We start from the raw sequence: 22,428 nt of genomic DNA on the forward strand, positions 1-22,428 counted from the left end.
GGTCATAATGACAGTGTAGCAAAATCAGACTAAAAAGCCTCTGTGAACTACAGTAAATACTGTCGTGGCAAGGCCGACCAAATCATATCAAACTACTGGTAGAATAGCTATAGAACAGTTTAATGTTAGTGACATCATATTAATTACCACTTTAACTCACATGCTCTTTTTTTCTCAAAACGTAGTGGTGCAGCAGACTTTGTTTTTAGTTATGCAAACAAACGAGCCCAAATAGTAATTTTTAAAGACGAATTATTCACCACGCTTATTTCACTTTTGTTGGCAGTGTCTCCTGAAACGAAGTCTATCCATGTATTCACAATCACCAGTTAATCTGAGACACTGGTTCGCACAGCCAATTAACAACAGAGAGAACGGGCCTGCAGCCCCAGGTAGTAGCCAGTGGTGTCATAACAACCGCTAACTCCCACTGTACATTAATAAAATAATAATTCTAACCTTAGAGTGAATGAGACATCAATTCACTGATCCACACCACCAGGACATACAGCAATGACATCGGAATGTTGTTCGGACTGGAGAAGTGTAGTCGAATGGTAACAAAGAGAGGGAAGGTAGTCAGAACGGAGGGGATCGAACTACCAGAAGGCAACATTGCAGACATAGAGGACAGTTACAAGTACCTGGGGATCCCGCAGGCAAATGGGAACCATGAAGAGGCCGCTAAGAAAGCTGCAACCACCAAGTACCTGCAGAGGATCAGGCAAGTCCTGAGGAGTCAGCTGAATGGTAAGAACAAGATCCAGGCCATCAACACCTACGCCCTGCCCGTGATCAGGTACCCTGCTGGGGTAATAGGCTGGCCAAAGAAGGAGATAGAAGCCACTGACATAAAGACAAGAAAGCTCCTTACCATGCATGGAGTTCAGCATCCTGAGGCTGTACGCTAAGCGGAAGGAAGGAGGCCGGGGACTGGTGAGTGTCAGCACCACAGTCCAGGATGAGACAAGGAACATCCACGAATACATCACGAAGATGGCCCAAACTGACAGCGTGCTCAGTGAATACCTCAGGCAGCAGAAACCCAAGAAAGAGGAGGAAGGCGAGGAACCATCATGGGAGGACAGGCCCCTGCACGGTATGTACCACCGGCAGATAGCGGAGGTGGCTGATACCCAGAAATCCTACCAGTGGCTGGACAAAGCTGGACTGAAAGACAGCACAGAGGCACTAATCATGGCAGCACAGGAACAAGCACTAAGCACAAGATCCATAGAGGCTGGGGTCTATCACACCAGGCAAGACCCCAGGTGCAGGTTGTGTAAAGATGCCCCTGAGACAATCCAGCACATAACAGCAGGGTGAAAGATGCTAGCAGGCAAGGCATACATGGAACGCCATAACCAAGTGGCCGGCATAGTGTACAGGAACATCTGTGCCGAGTATAACCTGGAAGTCCCGAGGTCAAAATGGGAGATGCCCCCAAGGGTGGTGGAGAATGACCAAGCTAAGATCCTGTGGGACTTCCAGATACAAACGGACAAAATGGTGGTGGCTAACCAACCGGACATAGTGGTGGTAGACAAACAGAAGAAGACGGCCGTAGTGATCAATGTAGCAGTTCCGAATGACAGCAACATCAGGAAGAAGGAACACGAGAAGCTGGAGAAATACCAAGGGCTCAGAGAAGAGCTTGAGAGGATGTGGAAGGTGAAGGTGACGGTGGTCCCCGTGGTAATCGGAGCACTAGGAAAGTTCATTGATGAGAATTATTTATTAAACAAATAAACATAACAATTTTTTTACTCAAGCAACACAACGGTGGCCCAATATCAGACAGAATTGTGAACTCCGCTCTGTAGAGTGGGCAGTCATAATGAAGCAGTTCATTTTATTTTGTAGATTCAAGCTGCTCTTTATATTTTTGGCCACCAGATGTCACAGAGAGGACTCTTGCGTTGAAAAAAGGTTCATTACTCGAAGCTTTTCAACACAAGCTGCAGTTCTTCAGAAAGCTAGAAAAACTAGAAACAAACAAAATATAAACTAGAAACTAAGATGACAAACAAGGAACTGATGACTTGGCATAAATGAAAGAACACGGAACACACAAGATGGATGATGCAACAACAAGAAGACAGAGGACTTAAATGTACAGAGGTTAATGAAGGAATGGGAAACCGGAGGGAAACACAGCTGGAACTAATCAAACATAACACAACTGGGGGAAAGCAAAACTGAACACACTAAAAACAGGACTAGGGACTATCAAAATAAAACAGGAAACCTGAGAAGCACACAAAGACGTGGACAGACTGAATACAGGGAACAGAGATATATCTGTTAGTTATTCCAATCACTCAGTCCAAACTTAGCAGCACGAGTTTCAAGTTTATTTTGCTTTTGCTGGTTCTAATTTAAGTATCCTGAAGTAGGTAGCACACCTAACTGAACACTCATACAAATGTTTTCACTTATTACTAAATCAACCAGCACATCCACAAAACTATTAGACCTCTCTATAGCTATGTCCCAATTCACGGGCTGCATCCTTCGAAAGACCCGGCCTTTGCGGTCTACGTGGGCCGGGTTCTCCGAAGACCAGGAAGGTTGGAAATGGGACACTCTAGCTTTCAGATTTGCGTCACCGCTGTCTTGTTGCTATCTTAAATATAACAGGACATTGGAGTAAATTCTCTACCATGTCACACTTCTGCTTAATCAGTTTTCTGTTTGACGTTTATTCAGCTGTGCGAAAACTATCATTTTAATCTCAGCCAAACTGATTTACTCAGGAACAAATAAAACACTGAAAAAAGCCAAACAATAACATTTTTAAGTTATCTAAGTGACTTATATATCATGTTTAACCTCAGAGCGAAAGACCGTGTGGGGTCTGAAAACGATGTGCCGGGAGTCCGGTGTTGTCGCCGGCTTTAGTGAGCCTTGACCACCCAGTCAGCTATTGAGCTGGTGAGTAACGGATATCTCAAAAAACTTCAGAGCACTTTTCCAGAAAGAGTAATATTAAAACTAAGTAGCTGCTGCCATTGTCGGAAACTGGAATTGGCTGGGCCACGCTATGATTTCTGGGATAGGTTGGGCCACAAAGGATACACCCGACCCATCCCAGAAATCTGGGGAAAAGGAGGACACATTTGTCGGATGCATTTGGAGCAGCCTCCGTTGCCTGTCTGTGATCCAATCGGCCTTTAAATACGGCCTCCGAAGGATGCAGCCCCTGAATTGGGACATAGCATATGTATATATGCTGTATAATCCTAACTTAATCTACTACATTTTAACATACTGCTGTTACCCCTATTCAACCAAGATACTGTAACTGTAGCGGTCATGTCATGAACACAAATGGGTTTTCACAATTATCAAGATAATCTGGTGTCTTACAGATCTGTCTGTCTAATGGATAGTGGGGAAGAAGTGAGTGAGGATGAAGAAGGTGAAGAAAAATAAACATTCCCCTGAGAGTGATGGGAAAGATGACAGGATTTCTCATATTGCAGCTATTTGCATTTTTTTGGCCTTTGTGCTTTTGAACTATTACAGTGTAGACGAGGAAAACATTCACTTCTTATAAAACACATCTCTGGTGATGTCTTGTTGCCCTGCTTCTTTTTTTTTTTTTTAAATTATGCAGTGCAGTAAACATATCTCAATGTAATTGTTAGAAACTAAGATTTCATTTTTTACTTTTTTTTTATGACAGGTGAATCATAACTTGTCAGCTCCACTCTTAAGGTTTTTATCCAGCTTTTTTACTTCACATTTGTAGCTTCGGCTTAAGAATTTCACTCCCAACCACTGAATAGACAAAGGTTGTGTCCACATGATGGCTGAGCCTTTGGTTTGGTTTCAATGCTCAAATTATTTTTCCACAACTGTAGGGTAATAAAAACTAAACAAAAACAACAAAAACAAAATAATGACTTAAACACAGCAAATACTAAAACAAAGATGAGGTTAAATCCTCATTGAGATGACACAGTATAGCTTGTAAGGCAACCACGCAGCATGTCAAAAATAGTGTTCTACCAATAAAAGTGAATACATAAAACCACAATTTGGCCTACATGCAAGGCATGCAAAGCACAAAAAACCCACAGAAGCCGCTTTTTGTTGGGCTTAACTGGCTTCTTCAATTGGGAGTATGCATTTCTAACAATGCATACTAAAAATTCAATCACAATTAAAGCTGCAAGCAGTGTTGAGAGGGTCCTCGGAGCCCAGTGTGTCGAGCCATGCTGAACACCTATTTCCACTTGGTGGCAATGGAGAATGCCATCTGAGCAAATGTCACACAGATGCGCGTTGTGTGTTGAATGGCCAGTTAAGATTTCATCTAGATCAATGTTGATTATAATCTAGTGTGCATTTCCTCTTCCCACTACTCAGCGCTCTAACTATTGGCAGGTATGACTATACTATTGGCATATCAATCTGTTCGGGGCTCGGCTCTAATCGTGCCTGTGAAGTTTGGGAGAAATTGGATAAAGTGTCCTAGAGTTACAGCAGTTTTGTGCTAGTTGGCGAATGACTAAAACTCTACGTGTCGCTGTGACTATGCTGTTACACAAAACCCCAAAAGCTTTGCAATTTAACTACACCAAGGCCTTTAGTTTCCACTGACCGAAGATCATGTTGATCTGATTAAAACCTTAGGAGGACTTTGTTAAAGTACGAGGCCAGAAAAGGATGAAAAATGTCCCTAAAATTACATATTAAATTCAAAGTGGCCAACTTCCTGGGTTTAGCATATGGCTCTATCAGACTTTTTGCACATCTTAATATCTTACATCAGGCTGCCAAATTTCAGACTCATAGATTAAACATAGTGCAGGGGCTGCTCTTTTGAAATTTTTAGGAGGTACTGTGGATCATTCCGTCCACGCTACTGAGCCATTTTGCCCTGTCCATGTCTGAAACCATTAAAATGAGTAATTTTTCTCCAGACCTGATGCGTGTGCAAAATTTCATGAGTTTTTGAGCATATCTAAGCCTAAACATTTCAGTTCAAAGGCACACAAGATCGACAACAGAAACAAATTAAAACAGAAAACAGCAAAGCAGCAGCGCCTTGCATCATTCTCTATGGGAATGTCCTGCAGTGTTCTTATTCTGGGGCAAGGTAATAAAGATGCTGTTGACCCACTACTACATCTTATACTTGACAACTCCAGGTTTTCAATGACAACGAAAGTGAGCAAAATATGGTTGGCAGGCATAACTGCGGCAAAAAAACTAGTGGTTCAGAGGTGGCTCCCACCACATGAACTCTTGGTGAAACACTGGCTGAACACTTTGTTAGATATCCTGTACCTAGAACTATCCTCAGCTAGAGATAATTATGCAAACCCCTCAACAGTCCAAAACTGGGAACTGAATTAGACTAAAAGACTACTCAGAAGTGTGAGTTTATATGTGTATTTTCTTTCTTTTTGTTTTAAATTACTGATCTATTGTTCCTCTTTCCTTATCTGTTACACCAAACTGTGTTGTCATTGGTATGTTGTGGTCATGCTGTAAAGGTTATATGAGTTGGGGTAATGTTCCCGGGGAAACTCAGTATGATGTACACTCAACAAAAATATAAATGCAACACCTTTGTTACTGCTCCCATTCCCCATGGGATGGACGTAGAGACCTAAAATTCATTCCAGATACACAATATAACCATCCCTCCCAAACAGTGGTCACAAATCAGCCCAAATGTGTGGTAGTGGGCACATCTGCTATATTCATATAATCCATCCCACCTCACAGGTGTGCCACATCAGGATGCTGATCTGACATCATGAGTAGTGCACAGGTGTACCTCAGACTGCCCACAACAAAAGGCCACCCTGGAATGTGCAGTTTTGTCTCACAGCAAAATGCCACAGATGCCACAAGCAATGAGGGAGCGTGCAATTGGCATGCTGAAAGCAGGAATGTCAACCAGATGTGTCGCCCGTGCATTGAATGTTCATTTCTCAACCATAAGCCGTCTCCACAGGCGTTTCAGAGAATATGGCAGCACATCCAACCGGCCTCACAACCGCAGACCTCGTGTAACCACACCAGCCCAGGACCTCCACATCCAGCAGGTTCACCTCCAAGATCGTCTGAGACCAGCCACCCAGACAGCTGCTGGAACAATTGGTTTGCACAACCAAACAATTTCTGCACAAACTGTCAGAAACCGTCTCAGGGACGCTCAACTGCATGCCCGTCGTCCTCATCGGGGTCTTGACCTGACTCCAGCTCGTCGCCGTAACAGCCTTGTGTGGGCAAATGCTCACATTCGATGGCGTCTGGCACGTTGGAGAGGTGCGCGCTTCACGGATGAATCATGGTTCACATTGTTCAGGGCAGATGGCAGCTGAGAATGTCCCAGTTCTTGCATGGCCAGCATACTCACCGGACATGTCACCCATTGAGCATGTTCGGGATGTGCTTGACCGACGTATACGACAGCGTGTACCAGTTCCCACGAATATCCAACAACCTCGCACAGCCATTGAAGTGGAGTGGACCAACATTCCACAGGCCACAATTGACAATCTGATAGACTCCATGCGACGATGTGTTGCACTGCATGAGGCAAATGGTGGTCACACCAGATACTGACCGGTTCTGGGTCCCCAGGCCCCCAATAGCGCAAAAAACTGCACATTCCAGGGTGGCCTTTTGTTGTGGGCAGTCTGAGGTACACCTGTGCACTACTCATGATGTCAGATCAGCATCCTGATGTGGCACACCTGTGAGGTGGGATGGATTATCTCAATATGGCAGATGTGCCCACTACCACACATTTGGACTGATTTGTGACCACTGTTTGGGAGGGATGGTTATATTGTGTATCTGGAATGAATTTTAGGTCTCTACGTCCATCCCATGGGGAATGGGAGCAGTAACAAAGGTGTTGCGTTTATATTTTTGTTGAGTGTATGTTTGTGATGTGCTGTATAAGATAGTTTTCCTTTGATCGAAAAACAGATAAAAACAGAGACATTGCATTACAATAAAAAGTGATCATAATCAGTCTTTTATGAGTGCAGACCTGGGTTGGCTGAAAAATAAAATATACTGCATCAAACTATCATGAGCTCTAGTGTCTTTTTTCACATTTTTGATATTTTTTCTGTTGAATGTTGGTGGAAGAGTTAGGAGCCTTACTCTGCCCCATTAATAAATACATTTTCACAGCACTATGCAGTATTTAAAGGTTTAAGATTTAAATGTCTTAGTCAGAAATCTACACTATTCATTACTGTGTCTTTTCATATGGATATATACACAGCTCAAGAACAGGTCTAGTTTCAGTGGTAGCATAGCTGCATAAACCACATATTGACTAGGGGACTTCCTCTGAACTTAAAACTTTAGAATCAACCGAAACCAGTGAGATTCTCACACTTCACATGTCCTGTGCCACAGAGCTGAGCTCAGAAATAATCCACATCCTTTCATGCAATGGAGGAAATTTATGTCAATGAACGCTATGTCAAACCTGCCAACAAGCCATCTATAAAAAAACCCACAGGTAAGAAAGAAATTACAAATATTTAAAGTTTACATTGTTCAATCTGTTATTACTATTATCACCCCCCTTCACCACAACCACTTTTTTTTTTTTTTACTTTTCAGGTCCAAGAAGCTACAAGAGAAGCTTTTATTTAGTTGTTATTCTCTCGTTGGGGCTGCTGGCTGGACTTCTCACTCTTGCTTTCTACTGTGAGTTGTGTTGTGTTGCTTTGTTGTTGTTGTTTTCTTCTGTTATATATATAACATGTTTCATTCCATAATGGCAAAATTCCAAATTATTTTTGATTAGCTCGATTATAAATCAGCAACAGTGTTCTTTTGTCTCTCAAAAACATCTTTACTTATTTATCTGTATTTCGGACAAAAACTCCTCACAAGATTCAGCTGAATATCTCTCAATGAATAACAAACTTTCCTCAATAACCGAGGAGAGAGACCTTCTAAATGCAACTGTCTCTGTAGTGAGTAACCAACTTTCTTCTATGACTGAGGAGAGAGACCTGCTGAAGGCCAACCTCGCTGAAATGACCAAAGAGCTGGAGAGACTGCAGAGTTTGTTCAACCAGAGTGAGTCCTTGTCTGAGCTGTTGTGTGTCTTTGTAAAAAATTTACACTGAAATTCAGTGATTCCGTTTTCCAGTGATAGATGGAAATATTTTCTCATTATATCTGAACTGAACAATATATACACTATTATATTTATTAGTTTCAGGTTGGCCATTCTTGTATTTTGCTCGTTTGTGTTGTTGTGTTTGCACATCTCTGTTGCTTGTGGGGCTCGCACACAAGAATTTCACTCGCATGTGCTGTGCCAGTGTGCCTGCACATGTGATGTGACAATAAAAAGTGATTTGATTTGATTTGATTTGATTTGAACTGACAGAAATTTAAGAAAGCAAACTTTAATCTTCATGGATATGTTTCACATGAGTCATTGTCATCATTGTTGCATCTCCTCTGCATTGCAGTGTCAGGATCACAAGGCCTTTTATATATAGATGTTATAAAATATAGATTCCTGTTAATTAACAGAGACCAAATAAAGTATTGCTGAATGTTCCATGTTGATCTTTAATATTTCTTATTTGATGTTTCTTCCAGAGAAAACCTGCCCTACAGGATGGAGAAAGTTCAGTTGTAGCTGTTATCTCCTCTCTGAAAACTCTGGTTCCTGGCATTCAGCTAGAAAACACTGCACAGACCAAGGAGCAGATTTGGTGGTGATAGACAGCCCTGAAGAACAGGTACAAAGTTCATTGTTTTTTAATGAATGTTGACTTTCAAACCCCACGTTGTTATGAACATGACTTTCCCCAATTTGAATAAAAATGTTTCCATAAAAATTTCATCATTTGACTAGTTTAACAAGGAACTATCAAAATAAAACAGCAAACATGAGACTCAGACTGAGACATGGACTTGACACTTGAAGAACAGACATGAAAGCATAACATGACTAGATGTGACACAAGGAACACAGGGAAGGCACAGACACAGAAACCAGGAGACTAGAAACTATGAATTACAATGAAGTCAACGACTATTAATAATTCAAAAACACAAAACATGGAAATTCCCCCATTACACTGAAATAGCATTGGGTATAAAGCTGAGGAGAATCTGTAGCCAAAGAGACAGAAATAAAAAGAGTCTAGTGATTCATAACACAAATGTTTGTGTGCTCGTTGGACAGAACTTCATCGCTTCATTCACCCAGAAAGAGACTTGGATTGGTTTAAGTGACATAGAACAAGAGGGCACGTGGAAATGGGTAGACGGAACGCCTCTGACTCTGCAGTAAGTCTTTGAGTTCAACCAATATATTAAATATATTTGTAATAAACAAATATTTTTATAAATAATATTTATTTACTAAGTAAATATATATTTTTTATATAAATAAAGAAGTAATGTTTTTTAATTTATGTACTTCCTTGGTGAAGTTATTTCATCAAGAAAATAACTTCATTGACAAACCTAGACACCAGGAACTGAAGATCTTAGAGACTGTTTTGGCCTTATCCGGACATGACTTGTTATTAACTAAACATTTTTTGATGAATAATGGAAGAAAAAAAAAAACAGACCCAGGAGAAAACAGTCAATCCTATCATCCGTCCATCCATTTTCTTAACAACTTAACAATTTATTATTAGAGACAGAGGGTTGTGCATGTATCCATAATTCACAATGGGTTAAACATCCTATCAGTAGTCATTTTTCCCATATTGTTTTATATCTAATTCAAAGATATTAATGTTGTTTTTTATTGACTCACCAGATACTGGGCATCTCTTCAGCCTGACAACCTGTTGTTTAGAGAGGACTGTGCTCATATCAGATATCAAGAAACTTCCTGGAATGATGAAAGATGTGAAAATTCTCTCCAATGGGTCTGTGAAAAACTACTGTAACAGCTGAATTTGTTTGAAAATTAGATTTGTACATATTTTTCAAATTAGGCTATGATAGTTATTTCATTAGCATTTTTATATATCCTTTTCTGAATAAGTATTAAGATTTAGTGAAAAACAACCCTTGAAATATAACTATGCCTATAGTAACGAGTAACTGACCCATTTTATTTGGATAACACTTCTATAAACATACAGTCGCAGCACAAAGTTTTACTTTAGAGAATCAAATACAGCTCCTTATTAGGAAGAAGATAAAGACTGTAGTACCTGTCATAAAAAAAACAAAACAGAAAACGACTGTGGCCTGCTTCAGTGTGCTCAATGTGGTTTCAGTCAATAATTACCGTCACTGGGGAAATGGTGTCACCATGTTTTGAATAATTCTGTGATATTTTTATTGATAATGTTGGTTTGTTGCATGAGTTCTGTTTAGATTCTTTCAGTGGTTGTAACAGTGTTTTGGCATCTCAAAGATTAGACCTAAGAGCTTTATCTAGGGAGGACTGTTAAAATTGTTACATTTCAGTCTGCAACATTTGGGCATATCGAGTAATTTGCCATACAATATTAGAATGTTTTTAGTTTGAAACATAGCTAAAATGTGCAGACATGAAACAGCACACAGTGGATTGTACTGGTTGAAATTTGCACTGCATTTGCATTTCATATTGCAAATGTGCTCACTTGCTATTGTTACTGCTGAAAGCATTTAAACTAATGTTATCTTCACTTTATTGTTATTATTCTAGTAGAAAAACTGAGATTATTTTCTCTTGCTGTGTGTGTGTTTGTGTGTGTGTGTGTGTGTGTATGTGTGTGTGTGTGTGGGGCATTTTACTGTACTTATGTGTTTTTCTTATTTTTTTTAATCTACTGTACAGATTACAGAAAAAAATGCTTTTACATACATAACGCATTTATTTTGCATTCTACTTGCTAAAAATCTGAAGCAGAAAATGATGAAGTCTTGCCATTGTTATTTCAGCTTTTTTAATCATTAAAAACATACATTTTCATGATGCATTATTATTGAAATGTAGTTTCCTCAGCATGTGTTTGACAGATATAACATTGTGATTCATCTTCAGAAAAGTGGACAGAAAAAGAGTTTGACTTCTGTGTCTTTTCACATGATTATGCAAACCCATAGAACAATGATACCCGGCCTGTGATATGTACAAGAGCAGGAACGTTAACACCGCCAAGCAGCTTTCATGAAAACCAGTGGGAATGCAGCCACCAGGGGGCGAAATGGTAATGGACGTTCATTCACTTCCTGCACATACAGTCCAGATCAAAAGTGGCTGCAGAATCACAGAGGCTGGCTGTGTGAGCTGGTCACACTTTATACATGTAGAGAAAACATGTTGTCAGTGTTTCTGTTCAGGGACAGTCACCCAGCAGCAGCAGAGCCACTGAGAACATGTTGCTACTAAAAATCTACTTCTCTTCTTCTGCTGCAGCCAACTGCAATATATCAAGTCTTCATATTAGTCTGGGAGGAAGTTTAGTTTGATTACAGATGGACACTGACAGAATGCACAGAAATATGGATTAAAGTGCCAGCCACTGGGTAAAGTTTGATTTGTTTTTAATGAAAAAGAAAAAGTAAAAACAAAATCCAGAGTGTTTTCTTTTATTCAATAAAAACCTTTACCCCAAGTTACTAAAGTCATTAGTTTTGCATTGACTCATTCTTTTCAGGAAAAAAAAGTTTCACAAAGCTGTTTTTTTCATAGTTAAATTCTCTTGAATTCATCAGTGGTATTAGGGCTCCTCCTCTGCTGCATGTTATAATTGTTTAGGCACCGAGGGGTTCCAATTCAGCTGTACCGATGGCTTATTAGGCCCTGTGACAGACTGGCGACCTGTCCAGGGTGTACCTAAGATAGCTGGCATAGGCTCCAGTGCCCGCCACGACCCTGAGAAGGATAAGAGGAAATGAACGGATAGATGGATGGATGATGGCTGATTACTGTGAGTCTCTGGTTCAGTAATACACAGTAGTGTCTTCAGGGTGCACAATTTATCCAGCTACAGTCACTGCTGTCGTTTCAGGAGATGATAAATCAGCACTGGACTGACTGAGAGTAAGAGGTGCTACTACTATTGAAGTAAATCCACTGCAATCCTATTGTAGCATCGTGGCTCAGCCAAGCAGCATACATGTGAATACTAAACCCTAAATATATACAGACCAGTCCGTGGGATTCTCCAGACCTTTTAATCACTATTTCAGACAGAATCAGTGTTTGAGTATTAGTACCTACAAATAAAGAAATAAATGGCTTCTGTATTTCAAGCATATCATTCGTTATGGGGTCATAATGTTTGCAAAATGACTGCATTGTCCTTACCACTCCAGTAAACTAAGAATAAGGAAAACAACCATTAAGTCAGAATGATTCTTCATGGAGGCCATTGGTCTCCGCTATAGTCTTTTATGTATTTTTCATTCCTTGAACATGTACATATACACCAATAAAAAATTTAAAGTTAAAAAAAAGAGGAACGTCTAAGCATCACTAAATCATTTCCTGTTAAGCAGCTTTATTGTATTTTTTAACTGTGTTGCTGAGTCACAGTTAATTCCTGTACCAATGGGGTTAAAAAAAAAAACAGCTGAAAAGAGTGTTAATGTCTTTTGATGTGCTGACATTTTGTACAACAAATCTCACTCTTGTGTGTTAAACTTATACCTGGTTGGATTCTGATCAGTGTTAAGCCATTAAACATAATTACCTTGCAGCAAAATCACATATGAATTATGATTCTGTGTTTAACCCTTAGTACACTTATCAGCATTTCTCTTATTGAGGATGTGTTGGCGACTGCCTGAGAGCACTAGCTGCCACTACTCTCACCCCAGATAAAGGCAATCCCATCCTGTCCATCCTCCATCCTTTTCCTGTCTAATCCAAGTGTTTCGATAATATTTTTCACTAAACCCTGAGTATTTACAGGTCAGTCTGTGGGATTCTCCAGGCCTATAGACCTTACACTATATTTTGTATTTTTGTAAGTTTGTTCATTGCAGACAAAAACTCTTTTCTTAACTCATTCTGTCTTTTACTAGAATTTAAAACCTTCTGCTCTCAAAATCAGCTTGTGAATATTAACATGGAGACAACAACATGCATGACAATAAATATCCATAGAAAAATAAATCTGGTTCTGCAGTTATTTAGTGACATGTGAAGGGGATTTATGACATTATTAATTCAATTCAATTCAATTTTACTTACAGTATATAGCGCCAAATTACAAAAGTCGCCTCAAGGCACTTTATATTGTACACTAGATCGTACAATAATAGATACAGAGAAAAACCCAACTATCATATGACCCCCTATAAGCAAGCACTTTGGCGACAGTGGGAAGGAAAAACTCCCTTTTAACAGGAAGAAACCTCCTGCAGAACCAGGCTCAGGGAGGGGCGGGGCCATCTGCTGCGACCGGTTGGGGTGAGAGAAGGAAGACAGGATAAAGACATGCTGTGGAAGAGAGACAGAGATTAACAACAGGTATGATTCAATGCACAGAGTTCTATTAACACATGGTGAGTGAGAAAAGTGACTGGAAAGGAAAAACTCAATGCATCATGGGAATCCCCCGGCAGCCTACGTCTATTGCAGCATAACTAAGGGAGGATTCAGGGTCACCTGGTCCAGCGCTAACTATATGCTTTAGCAAAAAGGAAAGTTTGAAGCCTAATCTTAAAAGTAGAGATAGTGTCATGGTCCGGAGTCTGTGACTCCGTGTTTATGTTTAGTCTATTAGTATTCTGTGGTTTTGGTTACCTTGGGTGTTTGTATTCTTTTGTTCATGTTCCTATGTTCTGTGTCCCCCAGTCTGTGTTAAGTTGGTGTGTTATGTCATTGCGTGTATGTGTTTCCTGTTTTATTGTGAAGGTCTGCGTCTTATGTGAGTGTTTTCAGTTTGCCTCCCTAGTCTCGTCATGATAATCACTCCCAGCTGTGTTCCCCACCTGCGTGTAATCTCCCTGTGTTCTCTGGGTGTATTTAAGTTGTGTCTTCTGTCATGGTAGTTGCTGGTTCGTCTGCGTTATTTTCCTCGCCGCCATTCTGTGTTTATTCCTCCAGCTTCCTGGTCATTCTCCCTGCAAGGTACCCTTGTTAGTGTTCTGGTTTCGTGTTTAGTTTAGTTTTCCCAGTTTAGAGTTATTACCGTTCTGTTTCTTGCCACCCCTTTTGTTGTTCTTATCCGGTTGTAAATAAAGCTCATCCTCCACTTAAGCAGTCTGCATTTTGGATCCTATTTCATATTCCACACGGCTTGCCCCGGCAAACCGCCACAGATAGTGTCTGTCTCCCGAATCCAAACTGGAAGCTGGTTCCACAGAAGAGGGGCCTGAAAACTGAAGGCTCTGCCTCCCATTCTACTTTTAAATACTCTAGGAACAACAAATAAGCCTGCAGTGCAAATATCACCCTATTAGAGTGAAGTGCTCTAATAGGGTGATATGGTACTACAACTTCATTAAGATAAGATGGGGCCTGATTATTTAAGACCTTGTATGCGAGGAGAAAGATTTTGAATTTTTCTGGATTTAACAGGAAGCCAATGAAGGGAAGCCAAAACAGGAGAAATATGCTCTCTCTTTCTAGTCCCTGTTATTACTGTTGTTGCAGCATTTTGGATTAACTGAAGGTGTTAAGAGATATACTCTAAAACACTTCTTCAGTAGAGACTCAGAGAAGAGAAACACACAGAACTTCTTGCTAGCAAGGGCAGCCTCCAGAACTGAGACTCTGAGAAACTGCCCCGGTCTTTATTTATACTTCAGTGTGTGTGTGTGTGTGTGTGTGTGTGACCCCATAAACGACTTCCCTAAACCAGTTCATCTTTTCAAAAAGCACTTAGACTAGAACAGATATAGCTACGTTAATCCTACCGTAAAAAAATAAGACAAGGTACGACCTCTCCCATACTCCTAGGATTCCAGGGTGAACGCCAGAACACCCTGGAATGTTACAGACCTCCTAGGATGAGACATTCTTTCAATATTCCACCAACTATATACTTCTAAACACAAATGATTACATGCAGTATTCTACCATATGCAAACTTATATCATTAAAAGACTATACTGACTATTTAGTACAATTTTCCATTGACAAAAGGCTTTTCAGGGAGTTGTTCGGACATCCTGATAATAATGAATTACAGTAGTCCAGCCTCGAAGTAATAAATGCATGAACTAGTTTTTCAGCGTCACTCTGAGACAGGATATTTCTAATTTTAGAGATGCTGTGCAAATGGAAGAAAGCAGTCTTACATATTTGTTTAATATGTGCATTGAAGGGCATGTCTTAGTCAAAAATGACTCCAAGGTTCCTCACAGTCAATGTTCCCTCTAAGCTGCGCGTATGCGCAATTGCGCACTGCTGGCACGGTCTCTGCGCACAGAAAAAAAAATCTAACCTGAATTGAAATTAAAATTAATACGTTGTTATGTATATGTGTATATATGTTTTGCAGTGTTAGTCAGTAAGTGACTGGCTGCTCCAGTATGGGATTAGAACAATGCCACCTTATCCCACAGTCCAGCCAATGATGCGTTTCACATTCGTATATACGCAACTAATCAACATCGTTGACAGGCTATGACAGCGTCCTTATGTGCAGACACCGGTGTTTTAGCTAGCAAAGCAACGTGGCTGATGTTAAGTGAAGCCACGTTAATGACAACGTGTACAACCATTGGAGATGTGAGCAGGACAGACGGAACAATTGATGGAAAAAGTGTGGACTTTATACCAGTTTTTAAATTGTGTTGATAGGCCACGTAAAACCAGAGTTATGATAAAAATATCTGCAATGTTTGGTTTCCTTGCTGAATACTATCGTTGTTTATATTTACTGCGGGAAGAAACGGTAAAAACGGCGTTTTATAAGGAAAACGCTCGAAAGCACTCTCCGCCTGTGAGCAAAAACAAAACCAAAAAAAAACCCCACCCTTTCCCATTGGTGGAAAAATATACCATGCCAACCAATCAAAAAATGATATGGCAACATGGCATTTAGTTTTTTAGGAAGGGGGGAAGGTTTAGGAGTGACGGTGGTGTTTTGAGATGTGAGAGATTTGCGACGTTTAGCGCAAATCTTGTGTAGTTAGTGTGTAGTGTAGTCAATAGTTTTCTTGTGTGCGTCAGAACAACGAGGCGGCTACTGAACGTTACAGGTGTTACAGGAGTGATACATCTCCTGTTGTCAGGCCTGCAGGTATCAGGCTGTTGTTCTCCTTTATCTCATAGTGGACAGAAATTATTTTTGGGGGTGGCATAAAAAATTTACAATATATATAATATATATAATATATATAATATACTGTATTTTGCAGACAGAGAGTTACAGGACTCTCTCCCAGACCACAGACTCATACTTATAATACAAGTCAGAAAAAAAAAGAAAGTTGTGTTTTCAAAATTGGAGTTCAAGTTATTTTTACTTCCAATAGTGTTAACATACTACACAAGTCATGAACAAGATTTTTTTTTTCATCTTCATTGTAAGTGGGCTAAAGCAGTTAATTAAAAGTAGTCTAACATAAATGTAAATGCTGCAATTTGATTATTTTAATAAACCTTGTAACCTGGATGGATTCGATGCTGGCGTGACCACAGTGCACACGTCTAATGTTGCTCACAGTGGTCCAAGGGATCGCTCAGGGAGTTTATGTGTTCACTCAGACACATGAAAAATTAGAGGGAACATTGCTCACAGTGTTACTGGAGTCCAAGGTAATGCCATCCAGAGTACGTATCTGGTTAGGTACCATATTTCTAAGATTTTCAGGGCCGAGTAAAATAACCTCATTTTATCTGAATTAAGAAGCAGAAAGTTAGCGGCCATCCAGGTCTTTATGTCTTTAAGACATTCCTGCAGTTTAACTAATTGGTGTGTGTTATCTGGCTTCATGGAGCTGGGTGTCATCTGCATAGCACTGAAAATGTATACTATGTCTACTAATGATACTGCCTAAGGGAAGCATGTATAATGTAAACAGAATTGAGGTCTGAACCCTGTGGAACTCCTTAATTAACCTCAGTGTGTGAAGAGGACTCTCCATTTACATGCACAAATTGCAGTCTGCTAGATAGATATGATACAAACCACTGCAGTGCAGTACCTGTAATATCTACAGCATGTTCTAATCGCTCTAATAGGATATTATGATTAACAGTATCGAACGCTGCACTGAGGTCTAGCAGGACAAGCACAGAGATGAGTCCACTGTCAGAGGCCATAAGAAGATCATTTGTAACCTTCACTAAAGCTGTTTCTGTGCTGTGATGAGCTCTGAAACCTGACTAAAACTCTTCAAATAAGCCATTCCTCTGCAGATGATCTGTTAGCTGTTTGACAACTGCTCTTTCAAGGATTTTTGATATGAAAGGAAGGTTGGAGATTGGCCTATAATTAACAAAGACCCCTGGGTCAAGTGATGGCTTTTTAGGCCACAGCTTGAAGGCCTGTGGTACATAGCCAGTTATTAGAGATAGGTTGATCATATTTAAGATTGAAGCATTAATTAATGGTAGAACTTTTTTGAGCTGTCTTGTAGGAATGGGGTCTAAAAGACACGTTGATGGTTTGGACTAAGTAATTACTGAAGTTAACTCAGAAAGATCAATTGGAGAAAAAGACTTTAAATGGATATCAATGGTACTAAAAGTAGCTGTAGATAATATTACATCTGTGGGATGATTATTGGTAATTTTTTCCTTAATGGTTAAAATTTTATTTGTGAAGAAGTTCATGAATTCATTACTAGTTAACATTTAAGGAATGGTTGGCTCAACAGAGCTCTGACTTGTTGTGAGCCTGGATACACTGCTGAAGAGAAACCTAGGATTGTTCTTATTTTGTTCAATCAATGATGAATAGTAAGATGTTCTCAATTTTCAGAGTGCTTTCTTACAAAGCAGCAAACTATTTCTCCAGGATAAATGATGTTCCTCTAAATTTGTGTTACACTATTTCCTCTCCAGCTTACGAGTTATCTGCTTTAAGGTGCACGTTTGAGAATTATACCAGGGAGTTAAGTACTCCTGATTTGATTTAATGTTAATGTAGCAGTCAAAGGAGCTTGCAAAGAAAAGCGTCTGGACTTCTTTAAGTTGCTTGAAGACGTTTCACCTCTCATCCGAGAAGCTTCTTCAGTTCTAAGGTCAAATGGTGTGGAGTCCCAGATTTAAACCTAGTGGGAGTGACCCCCCACAGAGGGACAAAAGGACCCCCTGATGATCCTCTAATCGCCTGAGCCAAGGTGTGAAACTGGGTGTGGGTCCCAATCAGCCAGAGTTTCGGGTGAGCTCATTGTGAAACCTGGCCCCACCTTATCATGCGAATTCCTGAGGTCAGATGGCCCAGGATGTGAGTGGGCGTTAAGGCGTCTGGGAAGGGATCTCAAAACTGGATTATAGATATAAGCCTGAAGGAAAAAAGAAGGAACACACGCATGTAAAGGAAGCACTCAAAATGTGCAGCTATCCTAAATGGGCGTTCTTAAAGTCAGCAAAGAGGCACAGAAAAGAAGATCAGACACCAGCGAGGGAGGATAAGAAGGACAGACGCAACAACATTGTCATCCCTTATGTAGCCGGTGTATCAGAAAAACTCAGGAGAGTTTTCTCCAAGCATGACATCCAGCATTTCAGACCCAGCAACACGCTCAGACAAAAACTGGTTCACCCGAAAGACAAAACGCCAAAACACAAACTTAACAATGTGGTGTATGCTGTACAGTGCAGCGAGGAATGCCCAGACCTCTACATCGGAGAGACCAAACAGCCACTTCACAAGCGCATGGCACAACACAGAAGAGCCACCTCCACAGGACAAGACTCAGCAGTCCATCTGCATCTTAAGGATAAAGGACACTCTTTCGAGGATGCCAATGTTCACATTTTGGACAGAGAGGACAGATGGTTTGAAAGAGGAGTGAAAGAAGCCATCTATGTCCACTGTGAGTGACCATCTTTGAACAGAGGCGGTGGTTTATGACTCCAACTCTCTGCCATCTATAATCCAGTTTTGAGTTCCCTCCCCAGACGCCTTAACGCCCACTCACATCCTGGGCCATCTGTATTCCATTACAGTTACCATTTAAAAAGGTGGTAATTAGAATACAGTTACTTTGTTGAAATAAATGGATTACACGGCGGTATTTTCCTGTTTCATATTGTCGCTGGTCAGGACTGTTTGGGTTTTGTTTGTTCTGTTGTTCCAGACGGCAGCGTTACGGTTGCCATGGTTACAGGATGACTCGCTCTCTCTGCTACTGTGTGTTTCCTGGGTGAGAGAGCATGTCACTACCCGATCCGTACCGGAAACCCAACCGGAAACCCATGTTTTGAAGGAAGGAAGGTTCAGGGCTGAAGCAATCAGCATCATGGGCTCATCCGGTTAGAATAAGAAAAAGCAGCCATCTAATTCAGAATTATTCTCAGGGTTCTCCTTTTATTCTCAAATAAATAAGGCAAAGAAGGAAGGAAACAAAGACACACATGGACTGCTACAGCTCAGCTGCCGCCCCGTGTGGAAGTGAAGAAAGAGTGAGCCAAAAGTGAATGCAGTCCTTATATAATGTGTGACAGGTGATTGCAATCGAGGACAAGCACCACACCCAATCAAAGGTGAGAGAACTAAACAAGGTGCATCTGGTGAAGTGAGTGGGTGTGCTGGGATGTGCCAAAGGGTGGGTCTCTACAACAGCCGCCCCCATATTTTCTAGAGAGAAATATGTTGATATGGTCAGGATCGATCTTCGTCAGGAAGCGGAGGCAGGGGGATCAGACAGGAGACAGGGCGGATATAGATTTTATCCTGTACTAAGACCTCCACAGTTCTGATGCGGTCATCTGGGCTTTTCAGCAGGCGTGTCACTCTTCCTACAGGCCAAAGGGCACGTGGAAGGTGTGAATCCATAATCATGACAACAGAGTTCAATGTGAGATCTGGGTTCTCCTTCTGCCATTTGGGTCTTCTTTGGAGGGATGGTAGATAGTCTTTTATGAAGTGCCGCCAGAAGTGATTCGCGGCATGCGCGAAAGGTGTCTACTTCCGGTCAAAGCGTTTTACGATAGTTACGGGTCAGAGTATCTGTTAAGATGTTAAGAATAATAAGTATCTCTTAAAATATTTCCGATAATGAAACATTTAATATAATGTAGACAAAAACAAAAAAATAAAAAGATAGTGACGGATCAGTACTCCCCGATCCTTACTGCGCATGTGCAGGGGTTTTCTGCCACCTGCTGACCGAGCGAATGAACCCTATTGTAAACTGAATTAGCGTCATTACAAACATGTGTTAAATTTGATTTAGTGATAGTCGAGTGTCTTTATGCTTGTCTGTGTGGAGAGGATTGATTGGAATAGTGATGATGATGTCCGCTATCACTGTCAATTGTCAGTAAACACTTCATCTGGCTGATGAATCTTCACGTGACATATTACAAAGTCTGTAATATTAACTCTGTAATTAGGCGCCATTCTTCTTATTTTACGGCGCTGTTGTTCAATCGGGGAACACTCTCTGTTGAGGAGAAAAGCATGAATTTGTTTGTATACAGATTATCCATAGTTTAAATGTTCCGGTAGTCGAAAAAGGAGGCAGAGCTGTTGAGAAATGCTAGGAGCTAACTGGGCGCTAACCGTATCATTCAAATATATTGAATGTCGCAATGCTGGCAAAGAGAGGAAGTGATGTAAGATTTGTGCATGCGGGGTACCGATCGAGTTTCCGGTACAGATCGGGTAGCGACAGAGCGCCTTTTTGTTGTTGTTGTTGTGCTAAGCTAATAAGCAGAATGCTACAGTCATAGGTCGTGTCCAAATTCATGGGCTGCATCCTCCTGAGGACGCATTTGTAGACTGATTACGTCACAGCGACGCGCCGAAGGCTGTCCAGATTCGTAGACTCCTCTGAATGCAGCCGACAAATGCGTCCTCCTTTTCCCCGAATTTGAAGGATGGGTCGGGTGTGTCCTTCGTGGCCTACCATATCCCAGAATTCATAGCGTGGCCCAGCCAAACTCCAGTTTCCAACAATGGCGGCCGCTACTAAGTTTTAAAATTACTCATACTAATCTTTCTGGGTCACAAAATAAACTTTTAACATATTTTCAGGCGATAAAGTAGCTGTGTAAACATCAAATATCTGCTCGGTTTATCAAGATATCGCATATTTTCAAAAGTGCTTCGACGTTTTCGGAGACGTCTGCTACCCACCAGCTCGATAGCTAGTTGGGAGCTCGAGGGTCAGTGAAGCCGCCGAGAACGGCACAACTCCCGGCACATCATTTTCAGATCACTGCGGAGTTTCACTACTCGGGATAAACATAACTCACTTAGACAACCTAAAAATGTTATTGTTGGGCTTTTTTCAGTGTTTTCTTTGTTCGTGAGTAAATCGATTTGGCTGAGATTAAAGGAGAGTGGAAAAGTACGAGTTGTCATCGAGCAGAAACGGGAGCTGGAAGCATGTAAATATAATAATAACCACTGCAGCCAAGAAGAGTGCCTGACGAGCCCAGTTGTAAGTAAGCTATTTAGACTCGACTGTACACCGTGTTCGTGTTTTCCTCCGAAACAATAAGTTCCGTTGCAGCAGCCTTTCAACGCCTCTCTCTGTCTCTCGCAAGCAAAGTTGACCCAGACAACAAAGTAAAGCTAGTTTTTGGCTACGAGCCCGACACGAGCCCGACACAAACCCGACGTATTAGCCAGAGGTCCCTTTACTACGGTTCGGAGCCGCGGACCTTCAGTAATAGTAATAAATCACACAGCAATAGTACATTCATGTAGTTGTAAAAAGCACGATAATATATTAAGTAATCCAAAGTATTCAGAATACGTTACTCTCATTGAGTAACGTATTCTGAATACGTTACAAAATACATTTTGGGGCATGTACTCTGTAATCTGTAGTGGAATATGTCAGGTTTATATTATTGGATTGTCATTTATGCTTAGAAGTATTTACTCATATATGCTTAGAGTTTTATAATCAATTGCATGTTGATAGAGGTCTGATCCTTAGCAGTCTGTAAAGACTCTGTGTGCCTTCCAGAGTGTTCTGGCATACACACTCACATCCTGGGGTCACAAGAAGAGGTCGTACCTTCTTTTATTGTTTTATGGTATAGCAAACACAAGTATATCTGTTTTAGTCTAAGTGCCTTTTGTTTAGATGAACTGCTGGACTACCAGACCAGCAGGTTTAGGGAAGTCGTTTATGGGGTCACATCTTGACCACACACACACACACACGGTACTCTTTGTTCACATGTGTACCTATGTTAATGAACCTATGCATATTCATTAAAGTGTCCTTAAATATCTTAAATGCTTTCATAAAATATTATGTTTCTCCATGAATCTAAGAAGATCAGAACAAAATAAACACTGCTCACAGATATGGAGGATGAACATAGACTTACAGGAAACAGCAAGATGTTAGTGATAAAAGATGGTT

At 40.7% G+C, this 22,428-nt stretch overlaps 1 protein-coding gene across 1 annotated transcript; it reads left to right on the plus strand.

Moving 5' to 3' along the window:
* The first annotated feature begins 7,988 nt into the window (after nucleotides 1–7,988).
* On the plus strand, nucleotides 7,989–9,920 carry LOC146650801 (CD209 antigen-like protein A). The gene is made up of 4 exons (XM_085384498.1): nucleotides 7,989–8,073; nucleotides 8,608–8,750; nucleotides 9,200–9,303; nucleotides 9,788–9,920. The coding sequence occupies exons 1-4, from the start codon at nucleotides 7,989–7,991 to the stop codon at nucleotides 9,918–9,920; spliced, it is 465 nt and encodes a 154-aa protein (XP_085240624.1).
* The last annotated feature ends 12,508 nt before the right edge of the window (nucleotides 9,921–22,428 follow it).

Source organism: Rhamphochromis longiceps, linkage group LG16 (assembly GCF_057381845.1).
Source record: "Rhamphochromis longiceps isolate RC_006_pf linkage group LG16, R_longiceps_female_GT1.1, whole genome shotgun sequence".
Taxonomy (NCBI): Eukaryota; Metazoa; Chordata; class Actinopteri; order Cichliformes; family Cichlidae; genus Rhamphochromis; species Rhamphochromis longiceps.